General features: G+C 45.5%; 1 protein-coding gene across 2 annotated transcripts in view; it reads right to left on the bottom strand.

Moving 5' to 3' along the window:
• LOC140206272 (very-long-chain enoyl-CoA reductase-like) overlaps window positions 1–23631 on the bottom strand; it is a 112683-nt gene that overhangs the window by 11417 nt on the left and 77635 nt on the right. For both annotated transcript variants that reach the window (XM_072274602.1, XM_072274601.1), the window contains 3 exons: window positions 22931–23034; window positions 6063–6178; window positions 5042–5147 (listed from right to left, as the gene is read on the bottom strand). In XM_072274602.1, coding sequence (XP_072130703.1) covers window positions 5042–5147; window positions 6063–6178; window positions 22931–23034 — 326 coding nt within the window. The remainder of the gene's footprint in view (window positions 1–5041; window positions 5148–6062; window positions 6179–22930; window positions 23035–23631) is intronic.

The raw sequence follows: 23631 nt of genomic DNA, 5'->3' as shown, positions 1-23631 counted from the left end.
ACATTACAGGCCCTTCGGCCCACATTGTTGTGCTGACCATGCAACCTACTCTGGAAACTGCCTAGAATTTCCGTACCGCATAGCCCTCTATTTTTCTAAGCTCCATGTTCCTATTTAAGAGTCTCTTAAAAGACCCTAATGTATCCGCCTCCACCACCATTGCCGGCAGTGCATTCCATGCACCCACCACTCACTGTGTGAAAAACTTACCCTTGACATCCCCTCTGTACTGTAAGGTCCAAGCACCTTAAAACTACGCCCCATCGTGTTAGCCATTTGAGCCCTGGGAAAAAGCCTCTGGCTATCCACACGATCAATGTCTCTCATTTAGCCTGACTTTGACTTCCCTTGTCAGCCACTAGTTTATTTTATTTTAAGTTTCTAACTGATGTGTATCAGTAAACCAAAAGATAAGTGCTACTTGACTCCCTTACAACGAAGCTGGACTTAGCAACCTGGTTTGGTAATCGTTCATCTGCCCCACGCACGCACAACAAAGCTATTTCTCCTTTGCTGAACCAGCACTGTGAGTGTTCCAACTTCAAGGGGATCTTTTACCATGAACCAACTGCTGGAGGAGTTCAACGGGTCAAGCCAGTTCTGTGGAAGGAAAGGAACTTACAATATGGTCAATTTTTAAAGATGCTGCCCAACCCGTCCAGCAGATGTGTACTGCTTCAGCTGCCAGCATCTGCAGTCTCCTTTGTCTCAAGTACAGGTTAGTTTTATTTGTCACATGGGCATAGAAACAAACAGTGAAAGGCATCATTTTGCATCAAATCAAATCAGCGAGTATTGTGTAGGGCAGCCCACAAGTGGCATCAGTTTTCCTGCGGCAACATAGCATTCCCACAGCTCACTAACCCTAACCATGTGTCTTTAGAATGTGGAAGGAAACCAGGGCACCCGGAGGAACCCAACACAGTCACGGGGAGAACATGCAAACTCTGCGCAAATGGTGGTGGAAATCGAACAGTAATTGGTGATCACTGGCGCTGGAAAACAATTACGCTGATCGCTACTCTACCATGCTGCCTCATTTGCCATGTGCCTGCATTTATCTCATCTCCCTCAAATCCTTCCCTAAGCATTGTAGTTTTACTTGCCTCTACCACCTCCCCTGGCAACTCATACAAAACACCCAACACTGTATGACTGGAAGGTGGGAGGAATCCAGAGCACCTGGAGAAAACACACACAGCCACGGGAGAACATACAAACTCCTTACAGACTGCAGCAGGAAATTAAAGCCCGATTTCACAGCTGGTGCTGTGATAGCATTATGCCAACCACTACACAATGGCGCCACCCAAGTGGATTTTGTTTCAATGTGTCAAGAATGACCTATTTAAGCTTATTTACCTCTAGATTTCATGGGTTCGGTTCACCACCATGTACGTAAGAGCTGCTAAACTCATTTGTCTGCAAGAAATAACCACCCAGTACTGTCTCTCAAGGTTGTCCTCACATGATACGGAATAGAACATAGTCATTCATCCCACAAGCTGAGAATTAGAAGCTGGCTGATCTACGTTTTAACTCTATCTCCTGTCTTCTTTCCATATTCCTTCACACTTTTGCCTAACTAAAGCCTACCAGCTCCAGTTCACCCACAACTCTAAGTGAGTGGGTTCCAGGTTTCCTCTCTCAGGTCCCACTATGACACGCCAGCTGTATGATAGCTGTGCCCATCATGGTGAAAATCCCATCCAAACATAGTAGTCTCTCACAACTTGTCTGATCAGGCACTCTGATCATCCGATATGGAACATAGAACCGGACTACACAGCAACAGGTTCTCTAACCCACAATGTCTGCACCAGAGACAACACCAAGTTAAACTAAATCCCTTCTGTCTGTCCATGATCCACATTCTTCCATTCCCTGAACATTCGAGCGTCCATCTAAAAGCCCCTTAAATGCTGCCATTGTATCTCCTTCCGCCACCACTCCCGGTAGCCCGTGAGTGGGTACAGCCACAAGGCAGCAAAGGTTTCAGATCAGAGATTTCCTCCTCTTGGACGAGCTGCCAACCGAGGCTTACGAGCCCTATCTTGCCCAAATTGACTGGTTTTACAGCACCAGTAACCTGCCTCTCCCCCTTCTCCTGTCTGTTGAAGCAGTTCCGCCGGGCTTAGTAGCTAAGCCACCCATGAAGGCCAGGAGCAGGACATGGTTATCAGAGGCTATTTGAGATGCACGCCATTGGGGGCATCTACTAGATAGTAGGAGTTTATCACCACTACCTCCCCCAGCTAAAACAACCTTAAGGAACCAGTACATAATAATAAAAACTAAAATTACAGTAAGCATTAAATAAATAGTGCAAAAAGAGAGGGAAAAAGATAAATTAAATATGGGTTCATTGTCCCCATTCCGAAATCTGATGGTGGAGGGGAAGAAGCTATTCCTGAAACATTCAGTGTGTGTCTTCAGGCTCCTGTACCTCCTCCCTGATGGTAGCAATGAGAAGAGGGCAAGTCCTGGGTGATAAATGTCCATTCTCCAGTACTTGACATTTCTCCCCGGGGAAAAGATTCCGACTGCCTGCCCGATCAATGCTCTCATAATTTTATGAACCTAAAGATCTAAGAATTATAAAGATTAGCTTAAGGATGGCACCAGTGAGCAATGTGACCAAGGGTGACATCCTTCAGATGGTTTACAAAACTACTTCTTTCACTTCTTCTCCTTTCAAATGTGGATCTGCTACTGCTGGAGCCTGTGATCTACATTTTGCTGGCCGATTGAGTGATCTCACGCTTTGCTGACTCCGAGGGGATCTGGTGACGATTCCATCGGAGTGTGTCGCCTGGCGGCCAAGAAGCCTAGAGACAAGGTGAGAGCTGGTGATCGACTCATTTCTCACCGACTAAAGCCTGGAGGATGATTGAGTTCATCAAGGATGAATTGGGTGTTCAGCGTGTGACCGGTCTCCCTCTCCCTCTCGCTCAATGCTGCTGGAGAATCCTGCCAGAGTCCTGGGTCTTGGGCAAGGTTAAATCAACACAGTTTGTGGACTGGACTCTCTAGTTCATGTTTCTGCTTTCTGGTGACTCTTGTTTTGTTGCTACTTGTGAGATTTTGATGGGGGCAGAATGGCTCTGCAGCCTGTAGTTAGGCATGAGATTGAATTGAACTGAGCTTAAATGAATATGCCTGGACTCTTTTGATGATTTGGTGTTTTATATTCTGTGTTTTTCCCTCTACTTTTGTTGTTTGCATGATTTGAGTTTTTTGTTTGAATGTTGGGGGTTTGAAGTTTTTCTTTGAAAGGTTTCCATGGTTTTCTTTCTCTGTTTGATGGCCGTCTGTGGAAGAGGAATCTCAGGGTTGTATCCTGCGTACGCACTTTGATAATAAAATGGCCTACTTCTGCTCCTAAATCTTATGGTCTTATGCTCTAAATGTACTTTGAATCTTTGAAGCTATTTGTCACATGTACATTGAAACATCGAAACACAGTGAAATGTGTTGCTTGCATCAGCGGTTAACACAGGGATGTGCTGGGGGCAGCCTGCAAGTGTCGCCATGCTTCCAGCACCAACGTAGCATGCCTACAAATTACTATCTCTAACCCTAACCCACACGCCTTTGGAGTATCTGGTAGTGTCTGGAGGAAGCCCATATGGTCAGGGAAAGTGCAAACTGCTCACAGACAGTGTCAGGAACCTGACCCCGATCGCTGATTGCTAGTACTGCACCATCCACTATGGTACCATGATCATATCTATCAGGTCACCCATCAGCCTCTGGTGCCCCAGAGAAATCAACCCAAGGTTGTCCAACTTCTCCTAATGCCTCCTATCTTCCAATCCAGAGAGGATATTAGTACTGTTTACCTTTTGCTCACCCGTTCCAAAGGCTCCATAACCTTCCTGTAATGGGCCAACCAGAATTACATGCGTATTCTAGGTACAGCCTAACCAAAGCTTTCTAAATTTGCAATGTGACTTCCTTGCTCCTATTCTCAATGCTCCAACCAATGACGGCAAGCATGCCATATGCCGTTCTTTAACACTCCATCTGAAGGGTTTATGTGGCATGCAGAAGAGTGTCTTTGGCCACTGGAGTATTGGTGGATGATTGGACTCACTTCCTGCTCGTTCACTTGCAAAGGAAGTGATATCTTCAAAGTGAGTAGAGTCACGAGGGCTCACCACGAGACCGTAAGATCATCAGAGATAGGATCTCATTGAGTCTTCTCTGTCATTTCAGCATGGTTGATTCACTATCCCTCTCAAACGTATTCTCCTGCCTTCTTGCCATAACTATTACTAATACTAACCCTTACTAATCAAGAACCTATCAATACCTGCTTCAAGTATACCCAACGACTTGGCCGCCACAACCATCTGTGGCAATGAATTCCACAGATTCACCACCACAGGGAGAATTCTCTCCTCGATGTCCATGGTGTGCAGATAAATGTCCAATTACAATGGACTTCGGGCAGTTTCTCTCAAATTTCTGAATGTGTCTCACTGTTTCAACTGGAAGTTGTGCTAATCTCATGTTCAGAAGCTTTCGTGAACAGCCCATGAAGTTTCCAACCCTGGTTCTCTGTACAAAAACTCGATGATGTACTTTCAGCTGGCTGTCCACTAAACAGGAACAAACCAAATTAATAGCAGTCACTTGGATGGTGTTAATTCAGTGATCTGTGCCAACCACATGCAAAGGTAACACATCCATCCTTTATTGGAGTATGCTTCGTGCCATGAGAGATGGGCAGTTTAGAACATAGAACAGAGAAATCTACAGCACATTACAGGTCCTTCGGCCCACAATGTTGTGCTGATCATGTAACCTACTCTGGAAACTGCCTAGAATTACCCTGCCACATAGCCCTCTTTTTCTAAGCTCCATGTACCTATCTAAGAGTCTCTTAAAAGACCATTGTATCCGCTTCCACCACCGCCGCCAGCAGAGCATTCCACACACCCACCACTGTCTGTGTGAAAAACTGACATCCCCACTGTACCTCCTTCCCAGCACCTTAAAACTATTATGGACCAACAGCGAGCTCGGAAGCACTTACCTTAATGGTATTGCGGAGCGGCATTGTCCCGTGAGAAAACCGATGCACAAACAGCGTTTCGATCAGTCTTTTGACGTAGTGGAAGGAATGACAAAACCCAGCCAAGCTGGAAGAGACAAGGAAAAATTGAATGTAGGCCCAGGCGGGGAAATCCTGCAGCAAAGGGCCTGCTCACGTCCTGCGCCCGGGAGAGAGCCAAAGAGTCTCCCAATTCGTAAAGCTTGGGACTGCTGCCAGTTCTGATGGGAGGTCGGCAACCAGAACCACTGGGGAAGGAGGAGGGGGCACTGGGGTTGAAGAAGCTGGGCGGGGGCAGTTTCTTTGAGTAGAAGGTTGGGGAATCCCAGGGTAAAAACGGTTAAAAATTTCCAAACCTATGCCGGAGGGAGAGTGTCAGGCAGCTGATCTGCTCTCAGAGGCAGGGTGCCTGCTGGAGTATTACAGTGAGTCTGTGTGGCCTCCAGGCTAAATCTGGCTGCTGAGCTCAGAGGGTTGAAAAAGTAGATGGTGGGGTAGGGAGGGGGGCAGAGGGTGTGGAAAGCTCTGTGGAAGATTCGAGTACCCTTAGAGCCATTTGCTGCCCCCACTTCTCAGCAATGCTGCCTCCTCACCTTGGTATTATGGCCTTCTCCCTCGGCCTCCCCACAGGGTTCAGAACCAGAGCCCTACCTTCCCTGGGCAACCTGAAGCCCACCCAATGCTGGAACCCCTCCCTAACACCATCACTAACACAGACCTTCCACAGCTGATCCGGTCTCCTGAAGCCCACCCAATGCTGGGCCCCCTCCCTAACACCATCACTAACACAGACCTACCAAGGATGAACCCAATTCCTGAAGGGGAACCGAGCTTGTCAGGCACAACGGTCTCTGGGGCTCAGGCAAGCTCCGTGAAATCTGGCTTTCCTGACCCCACCTCCATTAAGAAACCCCCAGGGTCACTAGCTCTGCCTCCCTCTCTATTTCTGCCATGGACTGGCAACACAAGAGCACCGTAAGCACCCGGCACCCCGCGTACTTACTGCACCACGGTATGAGGGCTGGTGGTAAAGTCGTACTCTTCCTCGTAAATAAAAGGCAGGCGGGAGTAGAAGAGCAGGTAGATGAAGAGTGGGCCGGCATATTCTGTCAGGAACACCTGTAGTCAAAGCACAAGGGCAGGGTCATTGGCACACAGAGAGGGCGGCTGGACAGAGGGTGGCAAGGTGGCATCAGCGAAGAGGGTTCAATTCCCACCACTGTCCATGAGGGGATTGTACCTTCTCCCCAGGGCCACATGGGTTTCCTCCGGGTGCTCCAGTTTCCTCCCACACTCCAAAGGCGTACAGGTTAGTAGGGGTTAGTAACAGTAAAACTCAAACTAAGACACACAATCCCGGCCCCATGCTTCCTTTTAATTACTTTTATGTTTTGGAGTGACAAAACAACAGTGACGACCAGGAACCTGAGATGACTATATAGTTCTTGAAGCACAGTGAGATGTTCATTTTTTTAAAAAAACACAAGATATTCAAGTGCTTCGTCAGGAAGGGACACAGTCGGTTGAGTTTAGTGAAAAAGCATAAATGGACAAGTTCATGGGTTCATAAACAATGAGTCTTGGGGGATAATAATAATAGAGTTATGTGATGGTATAGGAGCAAAGGGAAAGTGTGAATGACAGGATGGGATTGGAGGAGGGAAATATTGTTGTAACATCATCGTTACAAGTGAAGATATCAAGGGACATCTCCAAAACCTCAAGACGGAGTTAAAAGGATTAGAAGGTTATAGACTCAGAGCACAATGCAGCAAGTGCGAATTCTTTAAAACAAGCATCTCTTACTGTGGTCACACTGTTGACACACAAGCATTATTAGACAGCTATGCTGAGAAGATTCAAGGCGAGGCGGATGCCCCAAGGCCAAAGAACGTGTCACAGTTGTGGTCTTTTTTAGGTTTTGTCAATTAATATAACAGGTTCTTGCCGAACCTGGCTACTGTGCTCCATCCTTGAATTCATTATTACAGATCGGGAAGAACTGGCAATGAACAAAACAATGTGAGGCGGCTTCAGAGAAACAAAAGAAATGCTGATGTCAGACACTGATCTACCTCATCCAGTGAAGCTTGTCTGTGACACCTTGCCTTATGGTGTAGGTGCAGTTGTGTCACCTTATGAGTGATGGAAGTGAACACACCTTTGTATTTGCATCACATTCCCTTAGCGCTACCGAGAAAAATTACACACAGATTGACAGAGGCTTTGAGTCTGGTTTGGGGTGTAAAACATTTCAGCCAGAACTTGTCTGGGAGAGAGTTGACCCCCATTACTGATCATCAACCACTAGTGAACACTTACAATCCACAGCAGGCTGTTCCACTAACAGCAGCAGCACAAATGCAGAGATGGCCTCTGTTTCTCGGAGGACATGACTACAAGATCGAATTCAAGAGGACAACTAATTATGGAAATGCTGATGGATTGCCTTGTTTACCCTTGAGAAAGGGCATAACTGAAAAATGTATAAAACAGGACTCCCTTTTTGATGTATTCTTCCTAATGCAAATCAAGTCTCCCTATTACGGCAGAGATGATCCAAAGGGTGACTAGAAAAGTGATTAAATCTCACAGTAATCACTTCCCATTGATTAAATCTCTAGGCCTGAATGGGACACTTTATTTGAGTTGAGTTGTGCTACATTTTGAGTTTGGAGTTTCAGCTAAGTAGGGGGGACTGTTGTGTGTTTAATTTTTCAGTAATATTACTGATGATAGTCATAGTCATACTTTATTGATCCTGGGGGAAATTGGTTTTCGTTACAGTGGCACCATAAATAATGAATTAATAATAAAACCATAAATAATTAAATAGTAATATGTAAATTATGCCAGTAAATTATGAAATAAGTCCAGGACTAGCCCATTGGCTCAGGGTGTCTGACCCTCCAAGGGAGGAGTTGTAAAGTTTGATGGCCACAGGCAGGAATGACTTCCTATGATGCTCTGTGTTGCATCTCGGTGGAATGAGTCTCTGGCTGAATGTACTCCTGTGCCCAACCAGTACATTATGTAGTGGATGGGAGACATTGGACCAAGATGGCATGCAACTTGGACAGCATCCTCTTTTCAGACACCACCATCAGAGAGTCCAGTTCCATCCCCACAACATCACTGGCCTTAAGAATGAGTTTGTTGATCCTGTTGGTGTCTGCTACCCTCAGCCTGCTGCCCCAGCACACAACAGCAAACATGATAGCACTGGCCACCAAAGACTCGTAGAACATCCTCAGCATCATCCGACAGATGTTAAAGGACCTCATATGCTGACGAAACATTTGCAAGTAAATTGCCAAGATCGGAGAACAGCTCAATTCAGCCATCAGCCACCAGAGCTACACATTTTCCCAATTATTTGTAAGTACATTGTGTGATCAAGCATTGTTTGTTTACATAATTCATTATGGGTTATATGTAAAAGTACGTGAACAGCATACATTATCAAGCCACCATGTCACACATGCATGCCTTGCTTAAAGTAAAAACGAAACTAATACACACATTCCCAGATCCATGTTTCTTTTCAATTAGTTTTATGTTTTGCAGTTACAAAACATATTATTTCCCTCCTCCAATCACATAGTGTAGTTCACATTTTTCCTTTGCTCCTATAGCACCTGCTTCTCATTTTCTGTTTTCTGAGACTCTTTATACTTCTCTATGATATTTTCATCCCCTCCTCTCATTCCATCTTCTTTTCCATCAATCACCTGATATATCCTTGTCCCTCATCTCTTTCCCTCCTCTTCTCCACCCCCACCAACTTTCCCTCCATCTTCCTTTCTTTTCCTCTCCAAACCTTAACCACCTTCCCTCTATTTCTGCCCTTTCTCCTCTCCGTTCATTCCTCTTTCATTCTTTGCCCTTCCCTCTTTCTCTTCCCTCTTCTCTCCTGCACAAACTAGACCCCCCCCCCCAACATTTCCAGACACACTTCCACGCCCCAGATCCTATTTTCGTCTGTCTCTAACTTTCCCCTGCCTGTGCGACTCTGGGGTAAATTAGGAAAAGACAGGAGACTGTCTCCCCCAATTCTACTTTGCATGAACAAGCACTCCCCCAACATGCTACCACAATCCAAGCAGTTCTAGGATTCCTTTTAGATTCCATCCAGAGGTAAGGTAACTGTTCTGCCAATAACCGTAAGAAATTGTAGCGGGTTGTGGACACAGCTCAGCACATCTCAGAAACCAGCCTCTCCTCCATGCACTCTGTCTACACTTCCCGCTGCCTCAGTAAAGCAAGCAGCATGTTTTAAGATCCCACCCACATGGATGTTCTCCCTTCCCCTCTCTTCCAATGGGCAGAAAGACACAAAAGCCTGAAAGCACATACCATCAGGCTCAAGAACAGCTTCTTCCACGTTGTCGCAAGACCATTGACTGGTTCCCGAGTACAATAAGATGGGCTCTTGGCCTCACAATCTACCTCATTATGATCTACTTACTCATTATTGTCAGCTGCACTGCACTTTCTCCATAACTGTAACACTTTAATTGTTTTATCTCAGTACACTGTGTAATCATTTGATCTGTATAAAAACATCTGTAATTTGGTGCATGTGACAATAAGATAGAGATAGATACTTTGTTAACCCAAAAGGAAATTGCAGTCTCACAGTAGCGTTACAAGTGCACTAATATACAAATATTATTTGAGAAGTAAGAACGAATAAAAAATAAGTTACTTCAAACAGTCTAACAGCAGGGGGTCATCAATTCCCCGGCTATAGGTTGACTCATTATAGAACCTAGTGGCCGAGGGTAAGAATGATCTCATACAGCGCTCTGTAAATTAGCGCAGATGACTTAGTCTATTTCTAAAACTGCTCCTCTGTTCAGCAAGGTGGCATGCGGAGGGTGAGAAGCGTTGTCCAGAGTTGGCAGGATATTCTGTAGCGACCTTTGTTCTACCACAGCTTCCACTGTGTCCAGTTTGACTACTTTAACAGAGCAAGCCTTTCTAATCAGTTTATTGAGCCTGTTGGCATCACCCATTTTGATGCCATTGCCCCAGCACACCACCACCGTAGGGAAGATTGTACTGGCTGACAACAGACTGATAAAACATTTAAAGGAGAGGCCTGTATACTCCAATAATAAACCAATTCCAATTCCTTTCGGACAAGTCCATTGCAAATTGTTCGCATCCTGTGTTACAAGTGATACTGCCAGTTTCTGGAACCATATTTTCTTTAGTTGACGGGTTAGAACCACAGAGTAGTTTAATGCATTTAATACATACTACAGTACATTGGAGAAACATGCAATTGTGGTCTTTAGCCAATAGGTGGTAGTGCAGTCCACATCATTACTCCTTTCCCATCTGTCCCTCAGAATCCAGAGTGACTTGCCTCCTGTTCTCTGGGTTCTGGTGTGACTGATGTGGGATCCTCTGGAGGGGCAGGAGGTACCTGACAGGGTCTGCGGCGTGCACTGTGCCCCTTTGCCTGTTTAATCTGGGCTTCTGAGTGCTCCCAGCAAATGCTTCTGAACTTCCCTTTTAGAGTCGTAGAGCGCCACAGCACAGAAACAGGCCCTTTGGCCCCTCTGGTCTATGCTGTACTGTTATTCTGCCTCGTCCCATTGAACTGCAACTAGACCACAGTCCTCCACAACCCCCCCATTCTTGGACTTTTCCAAACCTCTCTTTAATGTTGCCACCTCTTCCACTCCCAGCTCATTCCACAGTCGCACCACCCTCTGAGTGAAGAATTTTCACCTTTCACCCTTAACCTTCCACCCTTAACTTGTTCTATTCTCACCCAATCTCAGAGGAAAAAGCCTGCTTGCATTTACCCTATCTATAACCCCCTCATAATTTTGTACACCTCCATCAAATCTCCCCTCATTCTCCACTCGCACTCCAGGGAATAAAATCATAACCGATTCGATCTTCCCGTGTAACCTCCCTGCAAGGAAGTCCCAGCAACATCCTTGAAAATTTTCTCTGCACTCTTTCAATCCTGAAAGTATCTTTCCTGTAGGTAGGTGACCAGAAGTGTACACAAAATTCCAAATGAGATTCACCAACATCTAATACAGCTTCAACATAACATCCCATCTCCTGTGTCCAAGGCTTTGATTTATGAAAGTCAACGTGCCAAAAGCTTTCCTTATTCAGGGACATTGGAGTTGGGCCTGAACAGCCATGATCTTATTGAATGGCAGAGGATCTACATGAAGCCAAATGACCTACTCCCTCTATTTTTAAGTTCTTCTACTCGGAGGTCTTGTCACCCTGAGGAACTGGGCGAGGTTGTGACAAGGGTATGTTCCATCCACTCTGTCAGCAAGAGGGCTCCATTCCCTAATCCCTGTTTGTCAGTCAGGTGTTGCCAAAGAGATGTGACCTTTCCCACTCAGGCGCTGCTCCCATTCCTCCCCATTCTCCGCCAAACTGATCCCTCCTATTGTCCAAGTTCCCCCAGTGGCTTTCAGTACGTGTCTATAATTAATATTCCTCTGAAGCTCAGAATATTGCCATTGATCCATGAGCTTTATTATTCATATGCTGGGTGTTACTCTTAAATGTGGCTTAATTAATTCTTGTGAAACAGCCACTTTTGATTAATTAAACCCTGAGAAACTCTGTGAGAGGGGAGAAATCGGCTCACTGACAATAGACTGTGTAGTAAATAACTCAATCACAAGGCCACAGGCTGGGTGTGTTCCATAAGTACTTGAGTAGTTCGTCTTCAGGCATGTCCCAGGCTCAAACTGGTAATATTTTTGAAAGTCAAAACAGCATATTGTTTGGGTTTCTCAGAATGAATTTAAATCTCTTCAATCTCTTTTATCAAGGCCTGTGTATTTGATTCCTCAAGGAATGGTAACTGATATTGTTTCCTCAGGTAAAGGGACGCTCCAGTCAGTCCAGATATCTGGATAAACACCACAAAGACAAACTTGTCCTCCTCCCTCCCACTTGGCAAACTCGTCAACCACCTCTCCCCACCACGTTTTTCCCTTATTCTTGTCCTCTCCCCCACTTGGCAAACTCCTCACCCACCTCTCTCCACCACATTTTTCCCTAATCCACCTCTCCCCACCACGTTTTTCCCTGATCCCTCTCCTCTCCACTTTTCCACTTGCATATTCTTCTCTTCCCTCTCCCAGCCTCCACTTTCTGCTCTTCCTGCCCCCCGACCCCGCCAACTCCACCTTCCTCTTTCCCTGAGCAGCACACACAAAATGTTGGAGGAACTCAGCAAGTCAGGCAGCATCGACGGAGTGATATGGAGTTGACGTTTGGGACTGAAGCCCTTCATCAGGACTGCAAAGGAAGGGGCAAGAGGCCAGAGTAACAAGTTGGGAGGAAGGGAAGGAGTACAAGCTGGAAGGTGAGAGGTGAAGCCAGGTGAAGAGGAAGGTGTGAGGGTGGGGAAGGGGGGTGAAGCAAGAAGCTGGGAGGTGATAGGTGGGAAAGGTAAAGGGCTGAAGATGAAGGAATCTGATAGGAGAGGAGAGGTGGACCATGGGAGAAAGGGAAGGTGGAGTGGTGCCTGAGGGAGGTGAAATGCAGGAGAAGAGATAAGAGGGAAGCCAGAATGGGGAATGAAAAAAGAAAGAAGAGGGAGGGGGAGAAACCACCAGAAATTAAATAAATCAACGTCCATGTCGTAAGGTTGTAGGCTACCCAGACGAAATATGACATGTTGCTCCTCCAACCTAACAGTGGCCTCATCAAAGCAGAAGAGGAGGCCATGGATAGAATTAAAATGCATGGCCACCAGGAAAATTCCCCCCATTTCACACTAGCAACCAGCAGTGTGGCTCCACCATTCTCTGTCTACCTGTAGTTCACCCCAACAGTCCGCGGCTGTCCCCCCTCCTCCACTGCCATGCAGTACGTCCCCCTCCTGGCCCAGTAGGCGACAAGGCAGTGTAATGGATAGTGCATCTCTTTACACCATCAGCTGTAAGATCGAGGATTCAATTCCCGTCGCTGTCTGTAAGGAGTTTGTACAGTCTCCCTGTGACCATGTGGGTTTCCTCCAGGTGCTCTGGTTTCCTCCCACATTCCAAAAGGAAGACATAGGTTAGGGTGAGTGAGTTGCCGCCATGTTATATTGGTACCAAAAGCATGGTGACACTCGTGGGCTGCCCCCAGCACAATGCTCACCGGTTTGATTTGACAGAAAAACGGCGCATTTCACTAAGCTTCAATGCACACATGACAAATAAAGCTAATCTTTAAAAAAGTACCAACGTCCCAGAGGTGCCTCCTCCCTCATCTGTGACTATTCTCCCACTCCTCTCTTCACTCACTGTAGGCCCTGGGCTCCCCAGGAAGAGGTGGGAGGGGGATACGGGAGGGGGGAGAGGGACGCAGGTCATATGAAGAGGAAGCAAGTTCTGATCCAATGTAGTGAGAACAAAGCCACTGCCCTCACCACCCTGGTCTACTGGCAATCTCCTCTGATTCCAGTCCCAGTGGGCATACCATATCAGTGTTTCCTTACAACATAGAAGGAAGCCATTCGGCCCATTGAGTGTGTGCTAGCACATGGTGCAACCACATTCCCCACTACTGTATTTATCCTTGTAAGCTCTTCACCCCTCGTTTCATTAACTCCCTGTCAGGTTCGATCACTAACCTTCTCACCAGGACCCCAGCCCACCCTCTGGGCTGTGAATGGGGACAGAAGCAAACAGGGATATCCACGATGTTTATCACAGGGAGAATGTGCAAGCACCACACAGACTGGATTGAACCTGAGTTGTTGGAGCTGAAAGGTAGCAGCAACCTTCACCCTCTCTCCTGGTTTATACCCCTCCTGTCTTTGAGGAAAGACCATAAGATACAAGAGCAGAATTAGGCTATGTGGTCCATCGAGTCTGCTCCACCATTTCATAATCTCCTGCCTTCTCCCCGTATCCCTTCATACCCTGACCAATCAAGAATCTATCGACCTCTGCCTTAAATATACAGCCTCTTGGCCTCCACAGCTGCTGGTGGCAAAGAATTCCACAGATTCACCACTGTCTGACTAAAGAAATTCCTCTCATCTCCGTTCTAAAAGGACCCCCTTCTATTCTCTATTCTGAGGCCATGTCCTCTGATCTTAGACTCTCCTACCATAGGAAATATCCTCTCCACATTCACTCTATCAAGTTCTATCCATCATCCAAATCACTGACATGTAACATAAAAGAATCGCTCACAACACAGATCCCTGTGGAACGCCACTAGTCACTGGCAGCAAGCCAGAAAATGTTCCCTTTATTCCCACTGTTTGCCTCCTGCCAATCAGCCACTGCTTTATCCATGCTAGAATCTTTCCTGTAATACCATGAGCTCTTAACTTGTTTAGCAGCCTCATGTGTGGCACGTTGTCAAAGACCTTCTGAAAATCCAAGTACACAACATCAACTGATTCTCTTTTGTCTATCCTGCTTATTATTTCTTCAGAGAATTCTAACCGATTTGTCAGGCAAGATTTTCCCTTGAGGAAACCATGCTGACTAAGGGCTATTTTACCATGTGCCTCCAAATACCCTGAGACCTCATCCTTAATAATCAACTCCAACATCTTCCCAACCACTGAGATAAGACTAACCGGCCTATGGTTTCTTTTCTTCTGCCTTTCTCCCCTCTTGAAGAGTGGAGTGACATTTGCAATTTTCCAGTCTTCTGGAACCATTCTAGAATCTAGTGATTCTTGAGAGATCATTACTAATGACTCTATGATCTCTTTAGCCACATCTTTCAGAACTCTGGGGTGTACAACATCTGGTCCAGGTAATTTATCTACCTTCAGACCTTTCAGTTTCCCAAGAACCTTCTCTCTAGTTATGGTAACTTCACACACTTCATGCCCCCTGACACCAGGAATTTCCACTATACTACTAGTGTCTTCCACAGTGAAGACTGAAGAGCTTCAGTTCATCCACCATTTCCTTGCCCCCATTACAACCTCTCCAACATCGTTTTCTAACAGTCTGATATCCACTCTCAGCTTTCTTTTACACTTTTGGTATCCTCTTTAATATTATTGACTAGCTTACTTTCATATTCCATCTTTACCTTCTTAAAAACTTTTTTAGTTGCCTTCTATTGGTTTTAAAAGCTTCCCAATCCTCAAACCTCCCACTAATTTTCGCTCTATTATATGCCCTCTCTCCAGCTTTTATGTTGGCTTTGACTTCTGATGTTAGCCACAGTTGTGTCATCTTTCCTTTAGAATACTTCTTCCTCTTTGGGATGTTTGGCATATGCTTTCCAAATTGCTTCCAGAGATTCTAGCCTTTATTGCTCTGCCATCATCCTTGCCAGTGTTCTTTTCCAATCAATTATGACCAACTCTTCACTCATTGAATTGAATTGAATTGACCTTATTTCTTATATCCTTCACATACATGAGGAGTAAAAATCTTTACATTACGTCTTTATCTAAATGGACAATGTGCAATCATAGTAATTTATAATAATTTATAATAAATAGAACAGTCAATGTAATATAGAGTACACTCAAATCAGCGTGAGTTCATCAGTCTGATGGCCTGGTGGAAGAAGCTGTCCCAGAGCCTGTTGGTCCTGGCTTTTATGCTGCGGTACCACTTCCCAGATGGTAGCAGCTGGAATAGATCCTGGTTGGGATGGTTTGGGTCCCCAATAATCCCACGGGCCCTTTTTACACACCTGTCCTTGTAAATGTCCTGAATCATGGGAAGTTCACAACTACAGATGCGCTGGGTTGTCCACATCACTCTCTGCAGAGTCTTGTGATTAAGGGAGGTACAGTTCCCATACCAGGCAGTGATGCAGCCACGAACACGAGGAATTCTGCAGATGCTGGAAATTCAAGCAACACACATCAAAGTTGCTGGTGAATGCAGCAGGCCAGGATACATCTCTAGGAGGAGGTACATTCAATGTTTCAGGCCGAGACCCTTCGTCAGGACTAACTGGATGCAGCCAGTCAGGATGCTCTCAGTTGTGACCCTGTGGAAAGTCTTAGGATTTGGGGCCCGTACCAAACTTCTTCAACCGTCTGAGGTGAAAGAGGTGCTGTTGTGCCTTTTTCACCACACAGCTGGTGTGTACAGACCACGTGAGGTCCTCGGTGATGTGGATACCGAGGAACTTGAAGCTGTTTACCCTTTCAACCCCAGATCCATTGATGTCAATAGGGGTTAGCCCATCTCCATTCCTCCTGTAATCCACAACCAGCTCCTTTGTTTTTGCGACATGCCTCTGTAATACTGATACATCTGATTTTAGCTTCTCCTTCTCAACATTCAGGATTAATTTGGTCATATTATGACCACTTTCCCCAAGGGTTCTTTGACCTTAAGCTTTCTAATCAATTCTGGTTCATTGCACAACACCTAATCCAGAATAGCGGATCTTCTGGCTGGCTGTACCAGGAGCTGCTCTAAAAAGCCATCTCATAGGCACTGTAGAAATTCCCCCTCCTGGAACCCTGCACCAACCTACCTGCATATTGAAGTCCCTCATGACTTCTGTAGCATTGCCCTTTTGGCATGCATTTTCTATCTCCCGTTGTAATTTGTAGGCCACATCCTTACTACTGTTTGAGGGTCTGTATACAATTCCCATCAGGGTCCTTTTACCCTTGCAGTTCCTTAGCTCTATTCACAATGATTCAACACCTTCCCACCCTATAACACCTCTTTCTAATGATTTGATTTCGCTTTTTAGCACCAGAACAACACCACCCCCTCTGCCTTCCTGCTTATCTTTTCAATACAATGTGTATCCTTGGACGTTAAGCTCCCAGCTATAATCTTTCGCCATGATTCAGTAATACCTACAACATCATACCTGACAATGGGCAATTGTACTGCAAGTTCATCTACTTTATTTCGTATACTATGTGCATTAAAATACAGCACCTGCAGTCCTGTATTCATCCTTTTCAATTTTGTCCTCATTTTATGTTGTATCTCATCCTGTTGACTGCAATTTTGTCCAGCTACCTCATCTTCAGCACTCTTATCCACCTTTCTTATGATACTTTGATATACGTGCAGCTCAGGACATCAGTCTCACCAAGCTCAACCTTTTGATTCCTAACTTTGTCTGAGGTCTTACCAACATCTGCCTCCACAATCTCGCCACTAACTGTCCTGGCACTCTAATTCCCATCTCTTTACAGCTCTAGTTTAAACCCCACCGTGCAGCACTATCAAACCTTCCCGCTAGGATACTAGTCCAGTTCAGGTGCAAGTAATCCCTTCTGTACAGGTCACACCTTCCTTGGAAGAGAGCCCAATGAACCAAAAATCTTAAGCCCTCCCTCCTCCACCAACTCTTTAGCCACATGTTAGACTGTATAATTTTCCTAGTTCTGGCCTCGCTAGCGCAAGGTGTGGGTAGTAATCCTGAGATCACAACCTTGGAAGCCCTCGCTCTTTAACTTATCTCTAAAATCTCTCTATGCAGAACCTCGTCCCTTGTCCTGCCCATGTTATTGGTACCTACATAGATCACAACTTCTGGTTGTTCAGTCAGTCAGTCAGTGGGTGCTGTCCCAAATCCAGGGTTGGCGGCTATGCACCTCCATCTTCTTCAATCTTGCACTCTTTTTCTGGCCTCAGCATTACTCAACCCAGTCCATTGCCTCACACTATCATACCAAGTGGTTCGCTGCCTTCCTCTTTCCCTCTTTCCTTCCTTCCAATAACAATTTCTGCAGTCCACCACCTCTTAACAAGTGCCCGGCATAGTCCAGCTTCCTTTTCTGCACATTCTTCAGCAACTCCTTTTCTCTCCTCACTCTCTTCAACACTTCCATATTACTGACCTTAATCACCCATCTAATGTTCTGCATTCTCCTTAAACACCACATTTCAAAAGCCTCCAGTCGTTGTTGCGCATCCTTGCATAAGGTCCACGATTCGACTCCATACAACAGACTGCTCCAGACGTAACATTTCCAAATTCTACAACACAGCCCAAAGTCCAACCTGTTGCCACACAGTACGTCACTCAGGCTCCAGAACGTTGATCTTGCAATCTCAATTCCTTGTCTAATTTCTGTATCACATTTCCCATCTTCTGTGACCATCTGTCCCAAGTACACAAACTTCTTGACTTGCTCAATGCCCATGCCATTAATTTTGACACTGATTTTGAAGGCTTCTTTCTTCCGTGATACTACCATCATCTTTGTCTTTGCAGCATTTATTTTCATTCCAAATCGTTCACCTTCAGCATTTATCTTATCTACTATTCTGAGTAACTCGTCCTCAGTCTCAGCTAACAACACTGAATCATCTGCATACCTCAAGCTGTTCACTAGATACTGTTGTTCACCAGATACTCAAGTTGTTCCCCAGAACTTCAGGTTGTTCCGGGGACACTGGAAGGAGACAAATTGACTATATTGCAGTGAGGAAACGCTTCAGGAGAACTATTAGGATGGCCAAGACTTATCCAGGTGCCGATATAGGCTCGGATCACAACCCGGTGGTTGTTAGGGTGAAGATTGCACTAAAGACAAAGATTAAGGCTGCAACCAAGAAAGCCAGGCTGGATATGGACTTACTGAAGAAGAGCGAGTATAGTGAAAGATTTTCTGCAGCGGTATAAAACAGGTTTAAAGGACTGAGAGTAGAAGACATGGAGCAGACACCAGATAACATGTGGTCAAACCTGAAGGAATGTATGCAAATGGCAGCTGAAGAATATCTCCCTAAAAGAAGGCACATAGCTAAACAAGCCTGGATGACGGATCACCTTCTGAAGCTCATGGAAGAGAGAAGGAAGCACAAGAAGGACACATCTAAGTACAATGAATCGGACCAACAAATAAGAGCAGAATGTGCAAAAGCTAAAGGACAATGGTTTATCCAACAGTGTGAAAAGATAGAGACCATGGACATGTTGCATCATTCAAGGGACATGCACAGGGAGATTGCAGAGATGACCAACAGGAACAAGAAACAATCAAGGACTGGCATTATTCAAGACAAGGACGGGAACATACTCTTTGAGAATGACAAGGTGGAAAGTAGATGGATGGAATACACTAAGGAATTGTACTACGATGCTAGAAATGATCAAATGAGTGAGAAGAACACGGAAGGTACGGAAATTTTGGTAGTGGAAGTAAGAGCAGCCATTGGAAAGTTAAAAACTGGTAAAGCTTGTGGTGTAGATGGTATTACAGCCAAAATGTTGAAATGTCTTGGCGACTCGGAGGTTGAGGAGATTACGAGGCTTTGCAATACAATCTACTCAACAGAAAAGTGGCCAACAGATTTTGTGGTGTCAGAGTTTGTCATGATCCCAAAGAGAAGTAAGAGCACAAAATGCTCAGACTTTAGAACTATAAGTCTTATAAGTCATGTCTCCAAGATCTTGTTATTAACACATCTAAGCAGAATAAAAAGGACAGTTCTTAATGAAATTAATGAGTGCCAGAGCGGATTTATACCAGGTAAGGGTACCCGTGAAGGGATTTTCAATTTGTGAATGATTGTGGAACGAGGTCTAGAAAAAAAAAAGACATTTACATCTGCTTCCTGGATTACGAAAAAGCTTTTGACCGAGTCAGTCATGAACAGATGGTCAATTGCCTGAACTCATTGGGGCTGGATGAGAAAGATGTTTGACCGATTGCGAGTCTGTACTGGCATCAGAAGGCAGTAATAAGAACTAGTGATGGGAATTCACCGGAAGTTGAGATCCGAAAAGGGGTTCGCCAGGGCTACATTATCCCCCCTTTATTATTTAACATTTACTCAGAGGTAATCTTCAGGGTGTTGAACAATGAAGCTGGCTGTTCACCCTCCCACTTAGGAATGCTGAGGACTCAGTCCGAGATATCCCAGACCCTGGCATCTGGGAGGCAATATACCATCCCATAGAACCTTCCATCTGTTGCCCTGACTAACAAATCCCCTATCACCACAGCGTGTCTCTTCTTCCCTCTTCCTTTTTTGCGTCACAGAGGCAGGCTAGTGCCGGAGACTCGCCCACTGTGACTTCCTTCTGTGAGGTCATTCCGCACCCACCCACCCTGATAGCATCCAAAGTGATATACCTGTTGTTGAGGGGGATGGCCACAGGAAAACTCTACACTGGCTCCTTAGCCCCTTTCCCCTTCCTGACTCACCCAGTTTCCTGTGTTCTGCACCTTGGGTGTAATTACCTCTCTGTATGCCCTATCTGTCACCCCCTCAGCCTCCTGAATGATCCAGAGTTCATCCAGTTCCAGCTCCAACTCCTTAACGTGGATTGCTAGAAGCTGCAGCTGAATGCACCTCGCAGTTGTAGTCATCAGGGACACTGGAGGTCTCCCTGCCTTCTGCGTCCCACAAGAGGAGCATTTCACTATCCTGCCTGGCATCTCTACTGTTCCAGCTGAGCAGATATAAAGAAGAGATGGAAAAATACCTTGAGCTTTTCTTTCCTTCGTTTTCTCTGACTGGAGCCGCGAAGAGCTAAAGCCTCAAGATCACCACAGACAGCAGCCCCTGCGCTTGCCCTTGTCTCCCTTTAATTTACTCTTACTAACCAATCCCATGTGGCCAAGTGGTTAAGGCATTGGACTAGCGACCTGAAGGTCGTGAGTTCGAGCCCCAGCCAAGGCAACGTGTTGTGTCCTTGAGCAAGGCACTTAATCACACATTGCTCTGCGACGACACTGGTGCCAAGCTGTATGGGTCCTTATGCCCTGCCCTTGGACAACATTGGTGTCGTGGAGAGGGGAGACTTGCAGCATGGGCAACTGCTGGTCTTCCATACAACCTTGCCCAGGCCTGCGCCCTGGCGAGTGAAGACTTTCCAGGCACAGATCCATGGTCTCGCAAGACTAACGGATGCCTTAATCAATCCCAAACACCGATTATCCTCGGGCACTGGACCTGATTGAAGTCTCCTCCTCTCCAAACTTCTAATGTCCAGATTGGCCACTGGTCAAAGCTCTTTTTGACCAGTGGCCAATCTGAGGAGGTAATTGAGCTGGGGGACTCAAGTGAGCTGAGGTGCTGGGCTTAAATACTCCGTGAGGTTCCTTGCCGCCAAGAAACAGAAGTTTGTGGCAAAGGAGCCCATTCTGTCCCTCATCTCTGTGCTAGCTTTAGAATTAGATGGTTATTGAGGGGAAAGTATTTGTACAGAGGGGTGGATATATGGAACAAGCTGCTGGAAGAGGTATTAGAGGCAGGTGCAGTTGCAGTTTTTAAGAGACATTAGGACAGGTTCATGAATACTAAAGATTTAGAGCAGGGGTTTCCAGCCTGGGGTTCACAGACCCCTTGGTTAATTGTAAGGCTCCATGGCATAAAGAAAGTTGGGAACCCCTAGTTTAGAGGGATACGACCAAAATCAGACAAGTGAGACTGGCTCAGCTAGACACCTTGTTGAGCCAAAGGGCCTGTTTCTGTGCTGTATAATTCTCTGACTGTATGAATTCTTTAAAAAAGCATTTTTTCAGCTCAAAGCTCTCACTTTTTGTAAGAAACTTGGTAAATTCCCTTATTCTCAAGTACTACAACTAGAGGTCATAGGTTAAGGGTGAAAGGTGAAAAGTTTAAGGGGAACATGAGAGGAAACTTCTTCACTCAGAGAGTATCGGGAGTGTGGAATGAGCTACCAGCACAAGTAGTGCATGTAAGCTCGATTTCAATGTTTAAGAGAAATTTGGATAGGTACGTGGATGGAAGGAGTATGGAGGGCTATGATCCTGGTGCAGGTTGATGAGACCAGGCAGTTTAAATGGTTTGTCATGGACTAGATGGGCTGAAGGGCCTGTTTCTGAGCTGTACTTGTCTATGACTCTGTGACTCTACTGATATCAGATTCCTGAACAGATCTCTTGTATGATAATCTCGTTATAATCTTGTACTCTATCATTTACCTGTACTGGACTTTCTCAGTAGCTTTACTCTGCATTATTATTGTTTTACCTTATTCTAGCTCAATGCACTAATGATATGATCTGTATGAACAGTATTCAAGACAAGCTCTTTAATGTATCTCGGTACATGTGACAATAATAACCCACTACTCCCTTCGTTAGCTATTTTTCAGATAATCTTTCACCATCTGTTCAGGCAGAGGGTTTTGATTATTTATCAAAACACTCTGCTAGAAGTCTGCGGGTAGCTTGCTGTTTACAAAATGGCTGCCATGCTGCCTGTAACACAACCACAATAATGTACAAGATCAGAATTAAGCTATTTGGTCCACAAGTTTGCTCTGTTATTCGATCAGCTCTGATTTTTTTTTATCCCTCTCAACCCATTCCCCTGCCTTCTCCCCATAACCCCTGATGCCCTTATTAATCAAGAACCTATCAACCTCTGCTTTAAATATACCCAAAGACACAGCCTACGCAGACATCAGTGGCAATGAATTCCACAGATTCTCACCTCCTGGCTAAAGAAATTGCTCCTCATTACTGTCTAAAGTGGCATCCTTCTATTCTGAGACTATGTTCTCTAGTCCTAGACTCCTCCACTATAAGAAGCACATCCACTCTATCAAGGCCTTTCAATATTCAGTAGGTTTCAATCAGATCCCACCCCGCTCTCCCCCATTCTTCTAAACGTCAGAGAGGTCAGACCCAGAGCCATCAAATGCTCCTCATAGGTTAACTCATTCGCTCCTGGGATCATTCTCATGAACCTCCTCTGAACCCTCTCCAGTGCACCATTGTTGGTCGAAAACAGTTCAAGACCCTATGTACAGGGGCCCAAGAAAAACACAACTATTTCCATAAACCCGGAGCAAAAAGTCTCCTCACCTACCTTCTGTATTTGGTTTTACTGACATTTTTGCATTTATCTGCCCTCTCTCACACTACCTGGCATTTGACCAGGGTACCCTGGAGTAGGGAATGCTGGGATCACGGCCAGATGCAGGAAGACTCACCGTGGTCCAGCCAACCTGTGGGCCAAGGTCCTTGAAGTAGAAGGTTGCGGTAGTTCCAACTGGGAGGGTCTGTAGCACTTCCTCATCCCTGACACATTTACCCTCTGCAAGATAAAGATCAAAGAGATTAAAGTTTAAAGATTAGCTTTTATCTGTTACATGTACATTTAAACTTACAGTGAAATGTGCCTTTTTGTGTTGATGATGCATTGGGGCAGCCTGCAAGCGTTGTTATACTAACATAGCAAATCCATAACTTACTAACACCAACACATACGTCCTCGGTATGTGGGAGGAAAACAGGGCAATCAGAGGAAACCCATGTAGTCACGGGGAGAACGTACAAACGCCTTAGAGGCAGCGGCGGGAATTGAACGCTAATGAGCTGCCCTGTGTCAACAGTGGTACGAGATGGTCAGGTATATTGGCACTTGGGACCGAACTGCATCCGTTCAGAAGGGACCTTACATTTGGTCCCTTCTCATTCGTAAGGCCAGTGATGTTGTGGGGATGGAACTGGACTCTCTCACAGTGGTGTCTGAAAAGAGGATGCTATCCAAGTTGCATGCCATCTTGGTCAATGTCTCCCATCCACTACATAATGTACTGGGTGGGCACAGGAGTACATTCAGCCAGAGACTCATTCCACCAAAATGCAACTCAGAGCGTCATAGGAAGTCATTCCTGCCTGTGGCCATCAA

This window comes from Mobula birostris, chromosome 12 (genome assembly GCF_030028105.1).
Source record: "Mobula birostris isolate sMobBir1 chromosome 12, sMobBir1.hap1, whole genome shotgun sequence".
Taxonomy (NCBI): Eukaryota; Metazoa; Chordata; class Chondrichthyes; order Myliobatiformes; family Myliobatidae; genus Mobula; species Mobula birostris.
This window is presented reverse-complemented; position numbering and strand designations above follow the sequence as displayed.